This window comes from Mercenaria mercenaria, chromosome 13 (genome assembly GCF_021730395.1).
Source record: "Mercenaria mercenaria strain notata chromosome 13, MADL_Memer_1, whole genome shotgun sequence".
Taxonomy (NCBI): Eukaryota; Metazoa; Mollusca; class Bivalvia; order Venerida; family Veneridae; genus Mercenaria; species Mercenaria mercenaria.
The window spans coordinates 77,072,767-77,089,722 of record NC_069373.1 but is presented as its reverse complement, the minus strand read 5'-3'; the positions used below and the strand labels follow the sequence as shown (position 1 = coordinate 77,089,722).

The 16,956-nt window shown below is 37.3% G+C and overlaps 1 protein-coding gene across 1 annotated transcript; it reads right to left on the bottom strand.

Moving 5' to 3' along the window:
• Positions 1–6,691: 6,691 nt before the first annotated feature.
• Positions 6,692–9,367, bottom strand: LOC123529202 (uncharacterized protein K02A2.6-like). The gene has a single exon (XM_045309429.2). The coding sequence runs from the start codon at positions 9,365–9,367 to the stop codon at positions 6,692–6,694; it is 2,676 nt and encodes an 891-aa protein (XP_045165364.2).
• Between the last annotated feature and the right edge of the window lie 7,589 nt (positions 9,368–16,956).

The following is a 16,956-nucleotide window of genomic DNA, read 5'->3' as shown; positions in this document are numbered from 1 at the left end:
CGTCCGAAGTTCGTGACGCGCCTAGCTCAAAAAGTATTTGACATAGACTGATGAAACCTTGCATGAGTCTTTATCATGATATGAACTTGCGTACCTCCTATTTTTCGTCTGGCTCCGCCCCTTATTTCCAGAGTTATGGCCTCTGACATAGTCAAAAACGCACATTTTCACCTTGTGACGCGCCTAGCTCAAAAAGTGTTTGCTATAGATTGATGAAACCAGGCACGAGTCTTGATCCTGATATGAACTTGCGCACCTCCTAGTTCTCAACTGGCTTCAACCCCTATTTTCAGAGTTATGGCCCCTGAAATAGTCAAAAATGAACATTTTCACCTTGTGACGCGCTTAGCTCAAAAAGTATTTCATATAAATTGATTAAACCTTGCATGAGTCTTTATCATGATATAAACTTGTGCACCTCCTATTTTTCGTCTGGATCCGCCCCCTATTTCCAGAGTTATGGCCCCTAAAATTGTCAAAAACGCACATTTTCATCTTGTGACGTGCCTACCTCAAAAAGTATTTGATGTAGATTCATGAAACCATGCACGAGTCTTGATCATGATGTGACCTTGCACACTTGACATTATTCTTGAGAATCTTAGTGCTTATTACAGAGTTATGACCCTTGAAATAGCCAAAATAGTGGATTTTTTGTTTGTGATGCTCATAGCTCAAAAAATATATGGCCTAGAATAATGAATCCTTTATATAAAATGTTTGTTGAGGCTATACCTCCTGAAGACTATAAACGTTTGAATTATTGCCCCTTATTTGTGATAAATGTACTAGTGGGAGCAAACCTTGTGTCCTACAGACACATTCTAGTTTCTAGTTAGAAAACAGTGATTTTCCAGTATTTTAAAGTACTTATTATGCAATAATTATATCATGTCACTAATACAGGTTTTCTCACGGAATATAAATTTGGTTAGAAATTTTGTTCTGAATTTTGACACCACAACACTTGACAAAGATGGTAAATTCATGTTTTCTTATGGAACGGCCCAATAGGGATGAAATATCTGTTAGTGGTTCATCTGAAATCTGATCCATTGGAAATTTACATGGTAAAAATTTATATGGTAAACTTCTGAAATGATTACATATACATGTAGCTATGTTCTCTAATATAAGTTCTATTAGAAACTTTCGAAAACTTTTGTGATACGAGAGTCCTGCAAAAAGTTCTGTCATTTGGTTCTGATTTCTTAAGTGCTACGTTTTATCAACATTATTTTATCTTGGCAATACCAGGGCGTTTTTGATCTTTTCGCTTCCATTGCTTAGACCTATTATCAGCCCTTCTCTGCGTCTCAAACATGTGCACTCAGGTTTCGTCACCTGTTAGCAAGTTAGAAAGAACCCATCTATCACAGTCTTTAATAATATGTTTTCAAAAATTTCCGGGCACATTTAAGGCGTTGTTTCTGTTGCTTCTCCATGAAATGTGGTACCCAACTAGCGCAAACATTTCACAGGTCCAAACGCTTTTTCAGAGTTGTTTGCACACTGCCTTCTGATATGCCATTACAACTGGCTATATCTTTCACCGACAATCTCGCGCAGCTTGTCCGACCACAGCTTTTACAGCAGCGATCTTTGCCTTGGTAACAGAGGTTTTAGGAAATTCGTAGCTATATTAAATGCCACATTACTCAGGCTAAAGAACAAATTATATCATTTATATAATAATTATAAGTGTAGTATGCGTATCATGCGGTAATAAAAACATTATTAGATCTGCATCAAGAAATATGCACTCGTTCTTTTGCGGAATGATATTGCGCTCCTAAAGTCGCGCAATATTTCCGCTGCAGAACTCGTACATATTTCTCGATACAAATCTAATAACCTATAAATATACATGATATTCATCAACTTTAAACGGCAAATGAGGCCAATAAAACTTTATGAATTCCTTCGTTCTAGTACGTAATAAATAAAACACATAATAATGGTATATGAACATTTCTGTTGACACTGTAATTTATATATGAATACAATTATAGTAAAATTTATGCTCATATTTCTGTATTATGGTAACTGTCATTCAACTTCAACAACTGCCCAGTCCTGACTTAAACCAGCAGTATTTTCTGCTCGACACGTGTAGATACCCATGTCAGCCATTGTTGCTTGGGTAATTCTCAGTATCGTACCATTCACCTGTAACACGAACGAGAAAACAGTTTAGTCTCTGTCAGTTCATCAGGGGCGAGAGGGAAGGTGGTACATTTAGTCTTGGACTTTTGGTTCACTTTTCTTTGTTTTTGAACGAAAACAAAAAGGTATGAAACATGTTCTGTGAGATCTTCTACGATTGCCGCTAGACTCAATTTCATGACGCTGTTTGAGAAACGAGTGTAACAGTCCAGAGTGTTACAGAGTGAATCCAGTTGGCTCAAGATACGTGTACAACATGATATTACATATAAAAAGCCCATAAAACCGTGAGTAAGAAAACAGCCAAATTTAAATCTGGTTGTACTAAAAATGTTTTTATCTCGATCAAATTGTTGATGAGCTAATTAGCATCCACTTCTTAGTAAAAATAATAAATGAAATAAACAATAATTTAAATAACAACAGCGCACTCCACTATTCGGCATTTTGAAAGTAAAATGAATTTATGTCTCAATAAAAGACCTCAGCTACTTACATATAATTATGATATATATATGCCTATAAAGGAAGCTTTCAAGAAAAAAAATCCTAGTATTAAAACTTGGTAATTTTGACCTTGGGTATAATGGGCCCAGCCCATACACATACTTTGAGTGTGTGCTGGACAATGTTTATGTAAAGTTACAGTAAGATATAAGCAATAGTAAGAAAGATATGACAGAAAAACAAAGGTTGCCGGAAAACATTAACCTTAAAAATAACCTAAGTATACCACCTTGGTAAACTTGACCTTGGGTATAAATGTTGTTGAGACTGTCCAAATATATTCTTGTAAACATTTTCTGAATGTATCTAATAATGCTGGCAATACGGCAATTATGGGAGATTTAGGTCATTACCCTTGGCATATTACAGCGTCTGTACGGTGTATTAAGTACTGGTTCAAAATTCGTGAATGCAAGAAAGATCGTTACATATACCTTTGTTATTTAATACTTAAAATGTATGATGACCTTTATTTTGAAAATTGGATAACAAAACTAGGTTCACATCTTTACAGAAACGGTTTTGGTTTTGTGTGGGAAGCAAAGTCTGCTGGTGATAAAAAAAAGTCTTTTTAAGCGAGTACACTCAGCGTTTAAGGGGTGAATATAAACAATTATGGAGTCTGGAATGTGAAGATAATATTAAACTTAAAAGCTCTTGTTAACACTATAAAAAGGATTTTGTTCAGGAACCATATGTGAACTATATTAATTTTATGAAATATAAACGATCACTTGTTAATTTTAGAGCATCGTCCCGTTGCCTTATGATAGAAGTTGGTATGACATGAAGGAATACCACGTAACAAGGGATTTTGTAAATATTGTCATGATGTAATTGGAATCGAATTCTACTTCTGATTAATTTGTTCTTTGTATTCAGAAATTAGGGATAAATACTTTCCACGTAAGTTCACTTTTCACTCTACTCAGTTGAAGTCTGATATACTTTTAGCCGGTAAAAATGAAACATTAATCAGAAATGTTTCCATGTTATTGTTTCATTCATTTCAACAAAGGAAACAGTTCTATACAGAACAGTGATAATATTATGCGTCAATACTAATACAATGTACTTTATGTGTGTAATCATTTCGTATTATCATTGCATATTATGAATTATACTATAGCGGGTAAACGACTACTGGTTGATGTTTTGTAACTGTGTTATAAATTCGTATGTGGGACGGAGGCCGTTTGTACAATAAATTCTGAATCTGACAATCTAATTGCAGATAAGCAATAGTGTATGAACAAATATGAGACAAGTACAATGAAGGATGCTACAGACGATTTTTAAGCAAACACCCACTTGTTCATGAGAAAAGGTCTTTTTAAGTTGTTGTTTTTTCTGTTTAGAAGTCATACAAAAGCATTGAACAAACTTGAGAAAAGTCCATCCAAGGATGTTACAGAACTAGTTCGGTGAAAATATATCGAGTAGTATATGAGAAGAATTATCTTAAAGGTTTTTCTTTTTTAATTTTAGCTTTGCATAGTGGTCACTAAAAGGAATCAAACAGAACCATTGAAAAAGGTTGGTGACCAAGATTGGTGAATACACACCAAATGGTTCATGAGAAAAAAGGTTGTTTTAATTTATTTATCATGGCTGATAGACGAGGCTAAACACAACCAACTGAACTTTTTTTTTCAAATTGTAGCTCTGGTACCCCTATAAGGAGTCAAGTGGCCATGTGAACAAAACTGAGAGGTCAATGCTAAATACCAAGTTTGGTGAACATTATTCTTATCAGTAGTTTAAGAGAGGATGTTTCTGTAAAAATACTGACTCAGGACAATGAACGCCGAACCATCCACCTACACACACAGCTCAAGCTTTGGTTCAGGTGAGCTAATAAATTCGAATCAGAAACTGAGTTACATGAACATTAACCAATCAAGAAAGTTAATTTAATCTTTCTGATCCCACATGTCCTTGACTTAAAAGATAAATGAGCCGTGCCATGAGAAAACCAACATAGTGGGTTTGCGACCAGCATGGATCCAGACCAGCCTGCGCATCCACGCAGTCTGGTCAGGATATATGCTGTTCGCTTTTAAAGCCTACTACAATTAGAGAAACCGTTAGCGAACAGCATGGATCCTGACCAGACTGCGCGGATGCGCAGGCTGGTCTGGATCCATGCTGGTCGCAAAGCCACTATGTTGGTTTTCTCATGGCGCGGCTCAAATATATGAACCGTATAAGCATCAGGTACAACAATGTTGTGATTAATATCTGTGTTTAGTTTAAAATCAGAATACTTGTAAAAACAGTTTTGGCCAAGACAATAAATTGTAGGACCCTTTTGACATCTCCTGACTCTGGCCAAAAAGATAGGGCAGTTAATTTAGTGCATTGCACAGCAAAATGTTGGGATATATAGTTTAAATAAAATAGGGCAAAGGATAACAAAGTTATGGCCAGAACAAGAAAGTGTATAGTTTTATGACTCGTTTGATCCCAACTGATTTTCACAAAGAAGATATGATGACAAACTTGTGCTTAATAAAATAACAAGAGCTGTCCGTAAGACAGCGGCGATTTGACAGTAAAATGAATTTATGTCTCAATAAGAGACCTCTACTTTAAAGGAATATACACCAAGATATAAAAAGACCCTACTACTCAGAGGGGTTAAAGGTCAAGTATGGAAGGGGTACTGACATTCTTCTTTTTGATGGAATTAAATTATATCAGAAAAAACAGTCCAAGAAACTACATGCACATAAAGTATAAAGACTTTGCTAAACTCAAATTATATTTCTATTTATTTTTTATTTATTTTAATTTTATTTTATTTATTTATTATATTTATTATTATAGCAGATGATGATGATAAAGATACATTTTAAGTTTCAAGTCATTATCTTATATTGTACTAAAGTTATATCCAGAAAGCGAAGATTGCCAAAAAACTTTAAGTATGAAAGGGGCATAATTCTGTCAACAATATAGTAAGAGTTATGTGGATTGTAACCACACATGCAGATGATGAGTATAAAGAAATAGTTTTAATTTCAAGTCATTATCTTTTAAAGTACCAAAGATATGTCTATAAACGAAGCTTTCGAAAAAATTTAACACGAAAATAATTTCAAGTATAACAACTTGGTGACCTTGACCTTGGGTATAATAGGCCCAGCCCCTGCATATACTTTGTTTGTATGCTGGACAATTTCTATGTGAAGTTACAGTAAGATATAGCAATAGTAACAAAGATATGACAGAAAAACAAAGGTTACCGAAAAACTTTAACCTTAAAAATAACCTAAGTATAACACCTTGGTGACCTTTGTAATAATGTTGGTGGATATAAAGGAGACACAACTGTTTTCTAAGCTTTAATCTATAGGAATGAAATTCTATGTACAACAAACATACAAGTAAGAGAGTGGTCAGTGGGCGGTGCTTATCTGTAGACCTGATAGCTGTGATTCGCCAGTGGACTAGCCTATAATGTAACATCTCCCTTCTTCATAAAAAAATGAAACACATCAAACAGTTAATTAGCTCCAGCAACTGTCAGTTCAAAGCAATAAGTCTCATGAAAGCACAGCCTTCTGCTAGAGAATGATTAATGTATTCCAGGTAGACTATCAAGTTACAGTTCTGTTCCATTCGAATGTTTATCATTTCACGGCTCATTTACAATCAAAGATCTCTGTCTGTTTCAAAGCTTAAGATCATCACTCTAATATAGCTCTAAGTAATCAACTATATTTCATTTACTTCTCTTGAGCATCATTCATTATATCACCAATATATACATATACACATACATTGCGAGCTATTTCATCACCTTATAACTGTAAATATTAATTATCATATTGATCAAAAAGACAACCTTTGAGGTGGTTTAATACTACGACCTGATCTTGTTCTATAAGTGGCTGGACTGGCCTGGGGCGGATCAGTTACTGTTGTTTGTGGGGATTGTGTTTTTTGCGGAGATTGCTGTGTAGATTGTTCCAGCGAGGGTGGGGTACAATATTGAGCTTGAGGCATGTTAGACTCAATTTGTTTGGAACTCTGTAGAATTATTTGTGTTGTGTGTTGTTTGTGAAGGGAAAGGTGCTGTGCTTAGTTCATGATCTGTGAATGGCTGTTCGTTTGACTTCAGAAGATGCTGCCTATTTCTTCTATAGCTGCCACCATTTTCAGCTGTGACAATATATGACCTATCATGTACTTTTTTCTCAACTATAGCAGGTATCCATTGTTTTCCTTGTTGGAGCCTTACCCCTTCTCCAATTTCTAATGGTTTGAGCTTGTTTGTGGACATATCATAGTAACCCTTTGAGATTTGTTTTGATCTCTGTAGGTTGCCTTTGATCATTTGTTGGTCAGGCACATTGGGATTTAAATTCTCAGAAATTACAGGAAGTGTTGACCTGAGCTGTCTGCTCATTAATAACTGAGCTGGCGATTTACCACATGCCAGTGGGGAATTGCGGTACTCTAAAAGTGAAAGATATGGGTCCTTTCCAGCTTGTTTTGCTTTTGTAAAAAGTGCCTTGATTGTTTTCACAGTGATTTCTGCTAATCCATTTCCTGACTGGTGACCTGGGGAGGAAGTGACATGAGAAAAATCGTATGCGTGTGAAAACTCTTTGAACTCTGAACTATCGTAACAAGGCCCATTATCTGAGTATAACACTTCCGGAATACCATGGCGGCTAAAATAACTTTTGAGTTTATAAATCACAGATTTCGACCTTGTACTAGAAAGCTGACTGACCTCGAAATACCTACTGTATGCATCGACTAGCAGTATGTAATCGTTGTTGTTCCAGTAAAATAAATCTGTAGAGCAAACTTGCCATGGCCTGTCGGGAATTTCTGTGGGTTGCAGAGATTCTTTAGTGTTTGAACACCTGTGTTGTATACATATTGGGCAGCTTAGTACTTTTGCTGTTATGTCTTTGTACATACTAGGCCAGAAAAGTATTTCTTTGGCACGCTGTGTACATTTGTCTTCACCTAAATGTGAGTCATGAATTTTTTCAAGCATCATTGGCCTAAATTGTTTTGGAATCAAGATTTTTGATCTTTTCAAGATGATGCCATCAATCACAGATAGTTCGTCTCTATAATTCCAAAACTCTAATACCTGACTGGGGCAAGTGGCTCTGTCATTTGGCCAACCATCTAAAATGACCTTGGACAGATGTTGCATTTGTGAATCTGATTGAGTTGCTGACCTGATTAATTGCATTTTACTGTCACTCACAGGTAAGTTGGACATGACTGTGTGTACATGATACTCTAAGTCATCTGCAATTTCTGGATATTTATCAGGTAAAAATTTGCGAGATAAAGTATCTGCCAGGGGGATGTTTTTTCCCGGCACGAGTACCAGATCTATATCATATTGCTGCAGCTGTAACAGCATGCGCTGTAGGCGAGGAGGTGCAGAGTGCAAGTCTTTCTTCCAGATAGCAAGGAGTGGCTTGTGGTCTGTTTGGCATGTGATACGTCTACCGTATGTATATTGGTGAAAGCGCTTGCAGCCAAATAGTATAGCATATAGCTCTTTTGTGATCTGCGCATAATTGACCTCTGTGGGTGTTAATGCTTTTGATGCAAATAAAACTGGTTTGTCATTTTGCATGAGAACTGCAGCAAGGCCATATTTGGAAGCGTCGACTTGCAGGGTAACCTTTTGTTTTGGGTCAAAGTATGCGAGGATAGGACCTGGGCTTTGCGTAATGAGCTGTTTGACCTTTTGAAATGCATCTTCATGGGGTGTATCCCATCTGAATTCAACATCTTTAGACAAAAGTTGTCTTAAAGGGGTAGTTATTTCTGATATGTTAGGTGCAAATCTTTGCAGATATATTACCATCCCAAGTACTGTTTGAAGTTCTGACTTTGTTGTGGGTGAAGGCATCTGTTCAATAGCTTTAACTTTGGATGGGTTCATTTTTAAACCTTTAGATGTGAGAAGGTGACCGAAAAAGGGTATTTCACTTTTCCCAATCTCTGTCTTATCTGGGTTTAGTTTGATGCCCATTTCTCGACATCTTTGCATGAACATGTGGAGATTTGTGTTGTGTTCAGTGTGGTCTTTACCATAAACCACAATATCATCAACAATTGTCGTTACACCTGGCAGATTTTCAAGGCACTGATCCATCTTTGATTGAAACAAATCATTTGCACATGAAACTCCAAAGGGTAACCGTAGAAAACGATATCTTTGAAATGGCGTGTTAAAGCATGTAAGGTATGAAGACTCCTCTGTAAGTTTTATGGACCAGTAACCACTACGAGCGTCAAATTTAGAGAACACTGTAGCATGTGACAGTTCAGGAAGTATGTCATCAACAGTCTTGTTTGGGTAGTGTGGTCTCTTAATGGCATTGTTCAGGTCTTTCGGGTCTAAGCAGATTCTTAGAGATCCATTAGATTTTTCAACAGTGACAAGACTGTTGACCCATTCAGTTGGCTCTGTGACCTTAGCGATTATGTCCTGGGATTCCATATGGTCGAGCTCTGCCTTGAGCTTGTCCTTAATTGCTATGGGCAATTTTCGTGGAGGATGTATAACTGGAGTTGCATCCTCGCGTAAATGTATTTGACATTCACCAGGTAGTTGCCCTATACCTTGAAATATATCAGGGTATTGACCTAGTACTGACTCTTTTGTTGGATGTGAGTCTGAGCCCACAGCTAGGACCAACTTCATGACTTAAGTTTCAAACATGTTTGTAAACCTATTATGGGTTGTGACCTGGTATCTACTACATAGAACTCCTCATAAAATGTTTGCCCATTGTAATTTAATGGCAATTTGATGATACCATCTACCTTTAACGGCTTTCCGTCATAGCCTGTTAAACGCTTCTGATTAGGCGTTAGTGGGCCTGCAATCTTATAAAGAGATGCATAAACAGACCTTGGAAGGCAGTTTACCTGTGCACCGCTATCAATTTTCATGGAAATTGGTGTTGAACCAATTGTGATTGTTGCAAATGCTTGATTTGTGATATGATCATGCTCAACTGTATTGACATAGAATTCATCATCATGGGAAGGGGTGTCAAGGGAGGAATATTCAAGATCAGATGTAGTATCAAAATGCGTTACCTCATTGATTTTGTTGTTGTCAAGCTTTCTCCTTCTGCATACTTTGGCAAAATGATTGGGTTTTGTACAATAATCACAAAATTTCCCTTTAGCGGGACACATGTCATTATATCCATGCTTTGAATTCCCACAATTATCACAGAAATTGCTAGTCCTATGTGTATCATATTGTCCACCTTGTTGTTTCCCTTGAAATGGTCTCTGTTGGCGATCTTGGGGGTTTCTGGAATAAGTCTGTTGCATTGTACTCCGTGTTTTCTTCTGCGCTGCCCTGTACATTGGGTTTCGGCCGACTGCATTCACTGACTGTGATTGACAATTAATGTCCTTGACCTGAGTTTGACTCAACTCATATGTCCGTGCTATATCCATGCACTTTTCAAGTGTCAGTCCCGATCCTTTGATTATGAGTTTTTCTCGTATCTTGTGCGAGCGTATTCCAAACACTATGTGATCTCTGATCATTTCGTCAATGATTGTGTCTGGATAGCCACAGTCCTTAATAAGTATTTTCAGTTCTGTTACAAATTGTTCAAAGACTTCTCCTTCTTGCTGAATTCGCGATTTAAATTTGTATCTGCTGTATATGTGGTTTGACTTTGGTGCACAGTAGTTTGCGAAACCATCATAATATGTTTGCAATAACTTCTTTGCTTCTGCGTCAATGTTCCATGTTGAGAATATCTGCCGTCCTTTTTCCCCTACGCACAGCATTAGATAATTGCATTTTGATTCCTCGGTTTTCTTTTCTAGGGGTCCACCAAACATAAATTCGGCATGCTTTTTAAAACGCTTAAATGCATTTGGCAAATCATTTGATTCCCAATCCATCCTGGGATTGCTTTGTGTTTCCATCTTAACAATGGGTTTTCTTTTTTTTATACAAAACAATAGTCCGCAGAATATTTACTTGTTTAATCCGTCAGTAATAATTAGGCACAGAATAAAGTCACTTTACTTCTGACACCATGTAATAATGTTGGTGGATATAAAGGAGACACAACTGTTTTCTAAGCTTTAATCTATAGGAATGAAATTCTATGTACAACAAACATACAAGTAAGAGAGTGGTCAGTGGGCGGTGCTTATCAGTAGACCTGATAGCTGTGATTCGCCAGTGGACTAGCCTATAATGAAACAACCTTGACCTTGGGTATAATGGGCCCAGCCCCTGCACATACTTTGTTTGCATGCTGAACAATGTTAATGTGAAGTTACAGTAAGATATAAGCAATAGTAACAAAGACAAGAGGCCCAAGTGGGCCTAAGTTGCTCACCTGAGGCCAACTTTGACCTAATTAGATCTTGCTTGTGACAAAGTATTAAATTTAAAAAAGAATTAAAAATTTTTTTTTAAATTTTAAATTAAAAGACTTTTAAAAGTATTTCTATTTTTAGCTCTTGCGGCCTGTAAATTGGGCCAAGTGCCCCCATTTGAACAAACTTGGGAGAGGACCATATAATTATGCTACATATCAAGTTTGATGAAGATCCATCAAGCAGTTCATGATAAAATGTTGTTTAAAAGGTATTTCTATTTTTAGCTCTAGCGGCCCCTAAAAGGGGCCAAGTGCCCCCATTTGAACATACTTGGGAGAGGACCATATAATGATGCCACAGACAAAGTTTAATGAAGATCCATCAAGCGGTGCATGGTAAGAAGTTGTTTAAAGGTATTTTTATTTTTAGCTCCAGCGGCCCCTTAAAGGAACCAAGTGCCCCCATTTGAACAAACTTGAGGACCATATAATGATGTTTCAGACCAAGTTTGATGAAGATCTATCAAGCGGTTCATGAAAAGAAGTTGTTTCATGGTATTTCTATTTTTAGCCCTAACAGACCCTAAAAGGGGCCAAGTGCCCCAATTTAAACAAAATTGAGAAAGGACCTTATAATGATGCTACAGACCAAGTTTGATGAAAATCCATCAAACGGTTCATGAGAAGTCGTTTAAAGGTATTTCTATTTTTAGCTCTAGCGGCCCCTAAAAGGGGCCAAATGCCCCCATTTGAACAAACTTGGGAGAGGACCATATAATGATGCTACAGACCAAGTTTGATGAAGATCAATCAAGCGGTTCATTATAAGAAGTCGTTTAAACGTATTTCTATTATTAGCTCTAGCGGCCCCTAAAAGGGGCCAAGTGCCCCCATTTGAACAAACTTGTGAGAGGACCTTATAATGATGCTACAGACCAAGTTTGATGAAGATCCATTAAGCGGTTCATGAGAAAAAGTCTAAAGGTTTTTCTATTTTTAGTTCTAGCGGCCCCTAAAAGGGGCCAAGTGCCCCAATTTGAAGACACTTGGGAGAGGACCATATAACAATGCTACAGACCAAGTTTGATGAAGATCCATCAAACAGTTCATGAGAAGAAGTCGTTTAAAGGTATTTCTATTTTTAGGTCTAGCGGCCCCTAAAAGGGGCCCAGTGGCCTCATTTGAAAAAAACTTGGGAGAGGACTTTATAATAATGCTACAGACCAAGTTTGATGAAGATCCATCAAGCGGTTCATGAGAAGAAGTCGTTTCAAAGTTTTTCTATTTTTAGCTCTAGCAGCTCCTACAAGGGGCCAAGTACCCCCATTTGAACAAATTTGAGAGAGGACCTTATAATGATGCTGCAGACCAAGTTTGATGAAGATCCATCAGCGTTTCATGAGAAGAAGTCGTGTCAAGATTTTTCTATTTTTAGCTCTAGCGGCCCCTAAAAGGGCCAAGTGCCCCCATTTGAACAAACTTGAAAGAGAACCTTATAATGATGCTACAGACCACGTTTGATGAAGATCTATCAAGTGGTTCATGAGAAGAAGTCGTTTAAAGGTTTTTCTATTTTAGCTCTAGCGGCCCCTCAAAGGGGCCAAATGCCCCCATTTGAACAAACTTGATAGAGGACCTCACCAGGATGCTACAGACCAAATTTGGTGTTATTCTGACCAGTAGTTTCAGAGGAGAAGATGTTTAAGTAAAAATGTGGACGACGGATGATGGATGACGGGACGACGGACCATCCACCCTATACTATATAATAGCTCACCCTGAACCTTTGGTTCATGCGAGCTAAAAAACAAATATTGCCGAAAAACTTTAACCAAGAAAGCTAACGCCGACGCCGGGGCGAGTAGAATAGCACCACTATTCTCCGAATAGTGGAGCTAAAAATAGAGTTACTAAGTTATGGCCCGCACAAGGTGTCTGGAAAAGACATTCTCCTCAACCTAACATTGAGGATAAGACAAACAAGAGCTGTCCGTAAGACAGAGCGCTCCACTATTCGGCGATTAGACAATAAAATGAATTTATGTCTCATAAGAGACCTCTACTTTAAAAGGAAGATACACCAAATCATGATCTTATATTGTACTGAAGTTATATCCAGAAAGCGAAGATTGCCAAAAAACTTTAAGTATGAAAGGGGCATAATTCTGTCAAAAATACAATTACAGTTATTGGGATTGTAACCACTTATGCAGATGATGATTATAAAGAAATAGTTTTAATTTCAAGTCATTATCTTTTAAAGTACCAAAGATATGTCTATAAACGGAGCTTTCGAAAAAAAAATAACATGAAAGTAAAACAACTTTGTGACCTTGACCTTAGGTATAATGGACCCCAGCCCCTGCACATACTTTGTTTGTATGCTGGACAATGTTTATGTGAAGTTACAGAAAGATATAAGCAATAGTAATAAAGATATGACAGAAAAACAAAGGTTGCCGAAAAACTTTAACCTTAAAAATAACCTAAGTATAACACCTTGGTGACCTTGATCTTGGGTATAATAGGCCCAGCCCCTGCACATACTTTGTTTGTATGCTAGACAATGTTTATGTGAAGTTACAGTAAGATATAAGCAATAGTAACAAAGATATGACAGAAAAACAAAGGTTGCCGAAAAACTTTAACCTTAAAAATAACCCGAGTATAACATCTTGGTGACCTTGACCTTGGGTATAATGGGCCCAGGCCCTGCCCATACTTTGTTTGCATGCTGAACAATGTTAAAGTGAAGTTACAGTAAGATATAAGCAATAGTAACAAAGAAAAACAAAGGTTGCCGAAAAACTTTAACCAAGAAAGCTCACACCGATGCCGACGCCGGGGCGAGTAGAATAGCACCCCTATTCTCCGAATAGTGGAGCTAAAAATAATTGCACTGCACACCACAGTGTTGGGATATATTCTAACACTAAGTTTAAACAAGAGCACCGCCTTGCGGGTGCTGACGCTCATCTGATTTTTTTTGTGTAATAGAAATATTGTCCTACCCATGATTTTCTAAGTCTAAAAAGGGCCATCATTCTTGCAAAAAGCAGAATAGAGTTATGTTTCTTGATGTACAGTGTCCACTTATGATGGTGAAAAACTGTTGCAAGTTTCAAAGCAATAGCTTTGATAGTTTATGAGAAAAGTTGACTTAAACATAATACTCAACCAAGAAAATGATTTTCTAAGTCCAAAAGGGGTAATAATTATTGCAAAAAGCAGGATGGAGTTATGTTGCTTGCTGTACAGAGTCAGCTTATGATGGTGAACAAGTGTTGCAAGTTTCAAAGCAATAGCTTAGATAGTTTAAGAGAAAAAGTTGACCCAAATATAAAACTTAACCAAGAAATCTGATATTTTCTAAGTCCAAAAGGGGCCATTAATCTTGCAAAAAGCAGGATGGAGTTATGTTTCTTGCTGTACAGGGTCAACTTATGATGGTGAACAAGTGTTGCAAGTTTCAAAGCAATAGCTTTGATAGTTTAAGATAAAAGCTGACCTAAACATAAAACTTAACCAAGAAAACTGATTTTCTAAGTCCAAAAGGGGCAATAAATCTTGCAAAAAGCAAGATGGAGTTATGTTTCTTGATGTACAGGGTCTGCTTATGATGGTGAACAAGTATTCCAAGTTTCAAAGCAATAGCTTTGATAGTTAAGGAGAAAAGTTGACCTAAACATAAAACTTAACCAAGAAATCTGATATTTTCTAAGTACAAAAGGGGCCATAAATCTTGCAAACTGCAAGATGGAGTTATGTTTCTTGCTACACAGGGTCAGCTTATGATGGTGAACAAGTATTCCAAGTTTCAAAGCAATAGCTTTGATAGTTTAGGAGAAAAGCTGACCTAAACATAAAACTTAACCAGGCAACGCCGACGCCGACGCCGACAACCGCTCAAGTGATGACAATAACTCATCATTTTTTTTCAAAAAATCAGATGAGCTAATAAAATCAAATTTAGGGGTATCAAGTTATAGCAAAGACCAGAAAGTATAATATTTTATTACCCTTTTCCCCCTCCTGACTTAGACCACAGATTCTCTGCAGCGTTGTAATAAGTAAGTGTGTAAAATTGAAATAGAACTAGCGTTAACACTATAGATGATTAAGACCTAGATGCCGAAAGTAAAATGTCGAGATAATGACTTCAGACCTTCAAGTGTGACATTGGTATAGATCCTAGTACCTACCCAGGTGGTGCCCTCTGCATGTCGTCTTGATGAGATTAACAACTGATACTAGTTTATGAAATGTTCCCACAGATAAAGAATACAAGAGATCACAGAGTGATCTTGGCGCCCACCAATGTGCCATTTTGAGTGTTCCAAATTTCAAGACTTATTGACTAGCTCAAGGTCAAATTTCATTTCTGTACACAACACTGTGCATGTGGTCCAAATTCGAAAGCTGTAGCTTGAGAAATGTGAAAGTATGTCATTAGATGAATTTCAAGGACAAAGTTCTTTGTACACAAAACTATGCATGTGCATCAAGTTTGAAGGCTGTAGTTTGAGAAATTTGAAAGTAGGTCACTAGGTCAATCTTAACGTCAAAGTTTATTTCGGTATACAAAACTATGCAAGTGGTCCAAATTTTAAGGCTGTAGCTTGAGAAATGTGAAAGTAGGTCACTAGGTCAAAATCAAGGTCAAATTTCACTTCAGAACACAAATCTATGCATGTGGTCCAAATTTGAAGCCTGTACCTTCAAAAATGTGAAAGTAGGTCACTAGGTCAATGTCAAGGTCAAAGTTTGTTTCGGTACACAATCCTATGCATGTGGTCTAAATTTGAAGCCTGTAGCTACAGAAAAGTGAAAGTAGGCCACTAGGTCAATCTTAAGGTCAAAGTTCATTTCGGTACACAAAACTATGCAAGTGGTCCAAATTTGAAGGCTGTAGCTTGAGAAATGTGAAAGTAGGTCACTAGGTCAAAACCAAGGTCAAATTTTAATTCGGAATACAGAACTATGCATGTGGTCCAAATTTGAAGCCTGTACCTTCAAAAATGTGAAAGTAGGTCAATGTCAAGGTCGAAGTTTTTTTCAGTGCACAAAACTATGCATGTGGTCCAAATTTGAAGGTTGTAGCTACAGAAATGTGAAAGTAGGTCACTAGGTCAAAATCAAGGTCAAGTCATGTCAAGGTTTATCTTGCCACTCAAAACCATACATGTGGCCCGAATTTGAATGTTGTAGGTTATTGACAAGAAGTTTTTAAAAGCTTTTCCCTATATAAGTCTATATGAACCATGTGACCCCCAGGGCGGGGGCCATATTTGACCCTAAGGGGATAATTTTAACAAAACCTGGTAGAGAACCACTAGATAATGCTACATTACAAATATTAAAGCCCTAGGCTTTGTGGTTTGGACAAGAAGATTCTCAAAGTTCTTCCCTATATAAGTCTATGTAAACCATGTGACCCCCGGGGCGGGGCCATATTTGATCCTAGGGGGATAATTTGAATAATCTTAGTAGAAGACCACTAGATGATGTCACATACAAAATATCAAAGCCCTAGGCCCTGTGGTTTTGGACAAGAGATTTTTCAAAGTTTTTCCCTATATAAGTCTATATAAACCATGTGACCCCCGGGGCGGGGCCATATTAGACCCCAGGGAAATAATTTGAATCATCTTGGTAGAGGACCAATAGATGATGCTTCATACCAAATATCAAAGCCCTAGGCTCTGCGGTTTTGGACAAGAAGATTTTCAAAGTTTTTCCCTTTATAAATCTATGTAAACAAGAGCCATGTTAGACATGGCCAATCCCCCCGCCGGGCATATTATAATTGAAGGCTAAAGTTCCTGGCAAGTTAGTGTCTGAAAGTATTCATTTTGGGAAAAGCTTTGAAGAACCTTTTAGTTGTGGTCCACATCAGGGGTTTTAAAGATGTGGAAGAACGAATTATTCA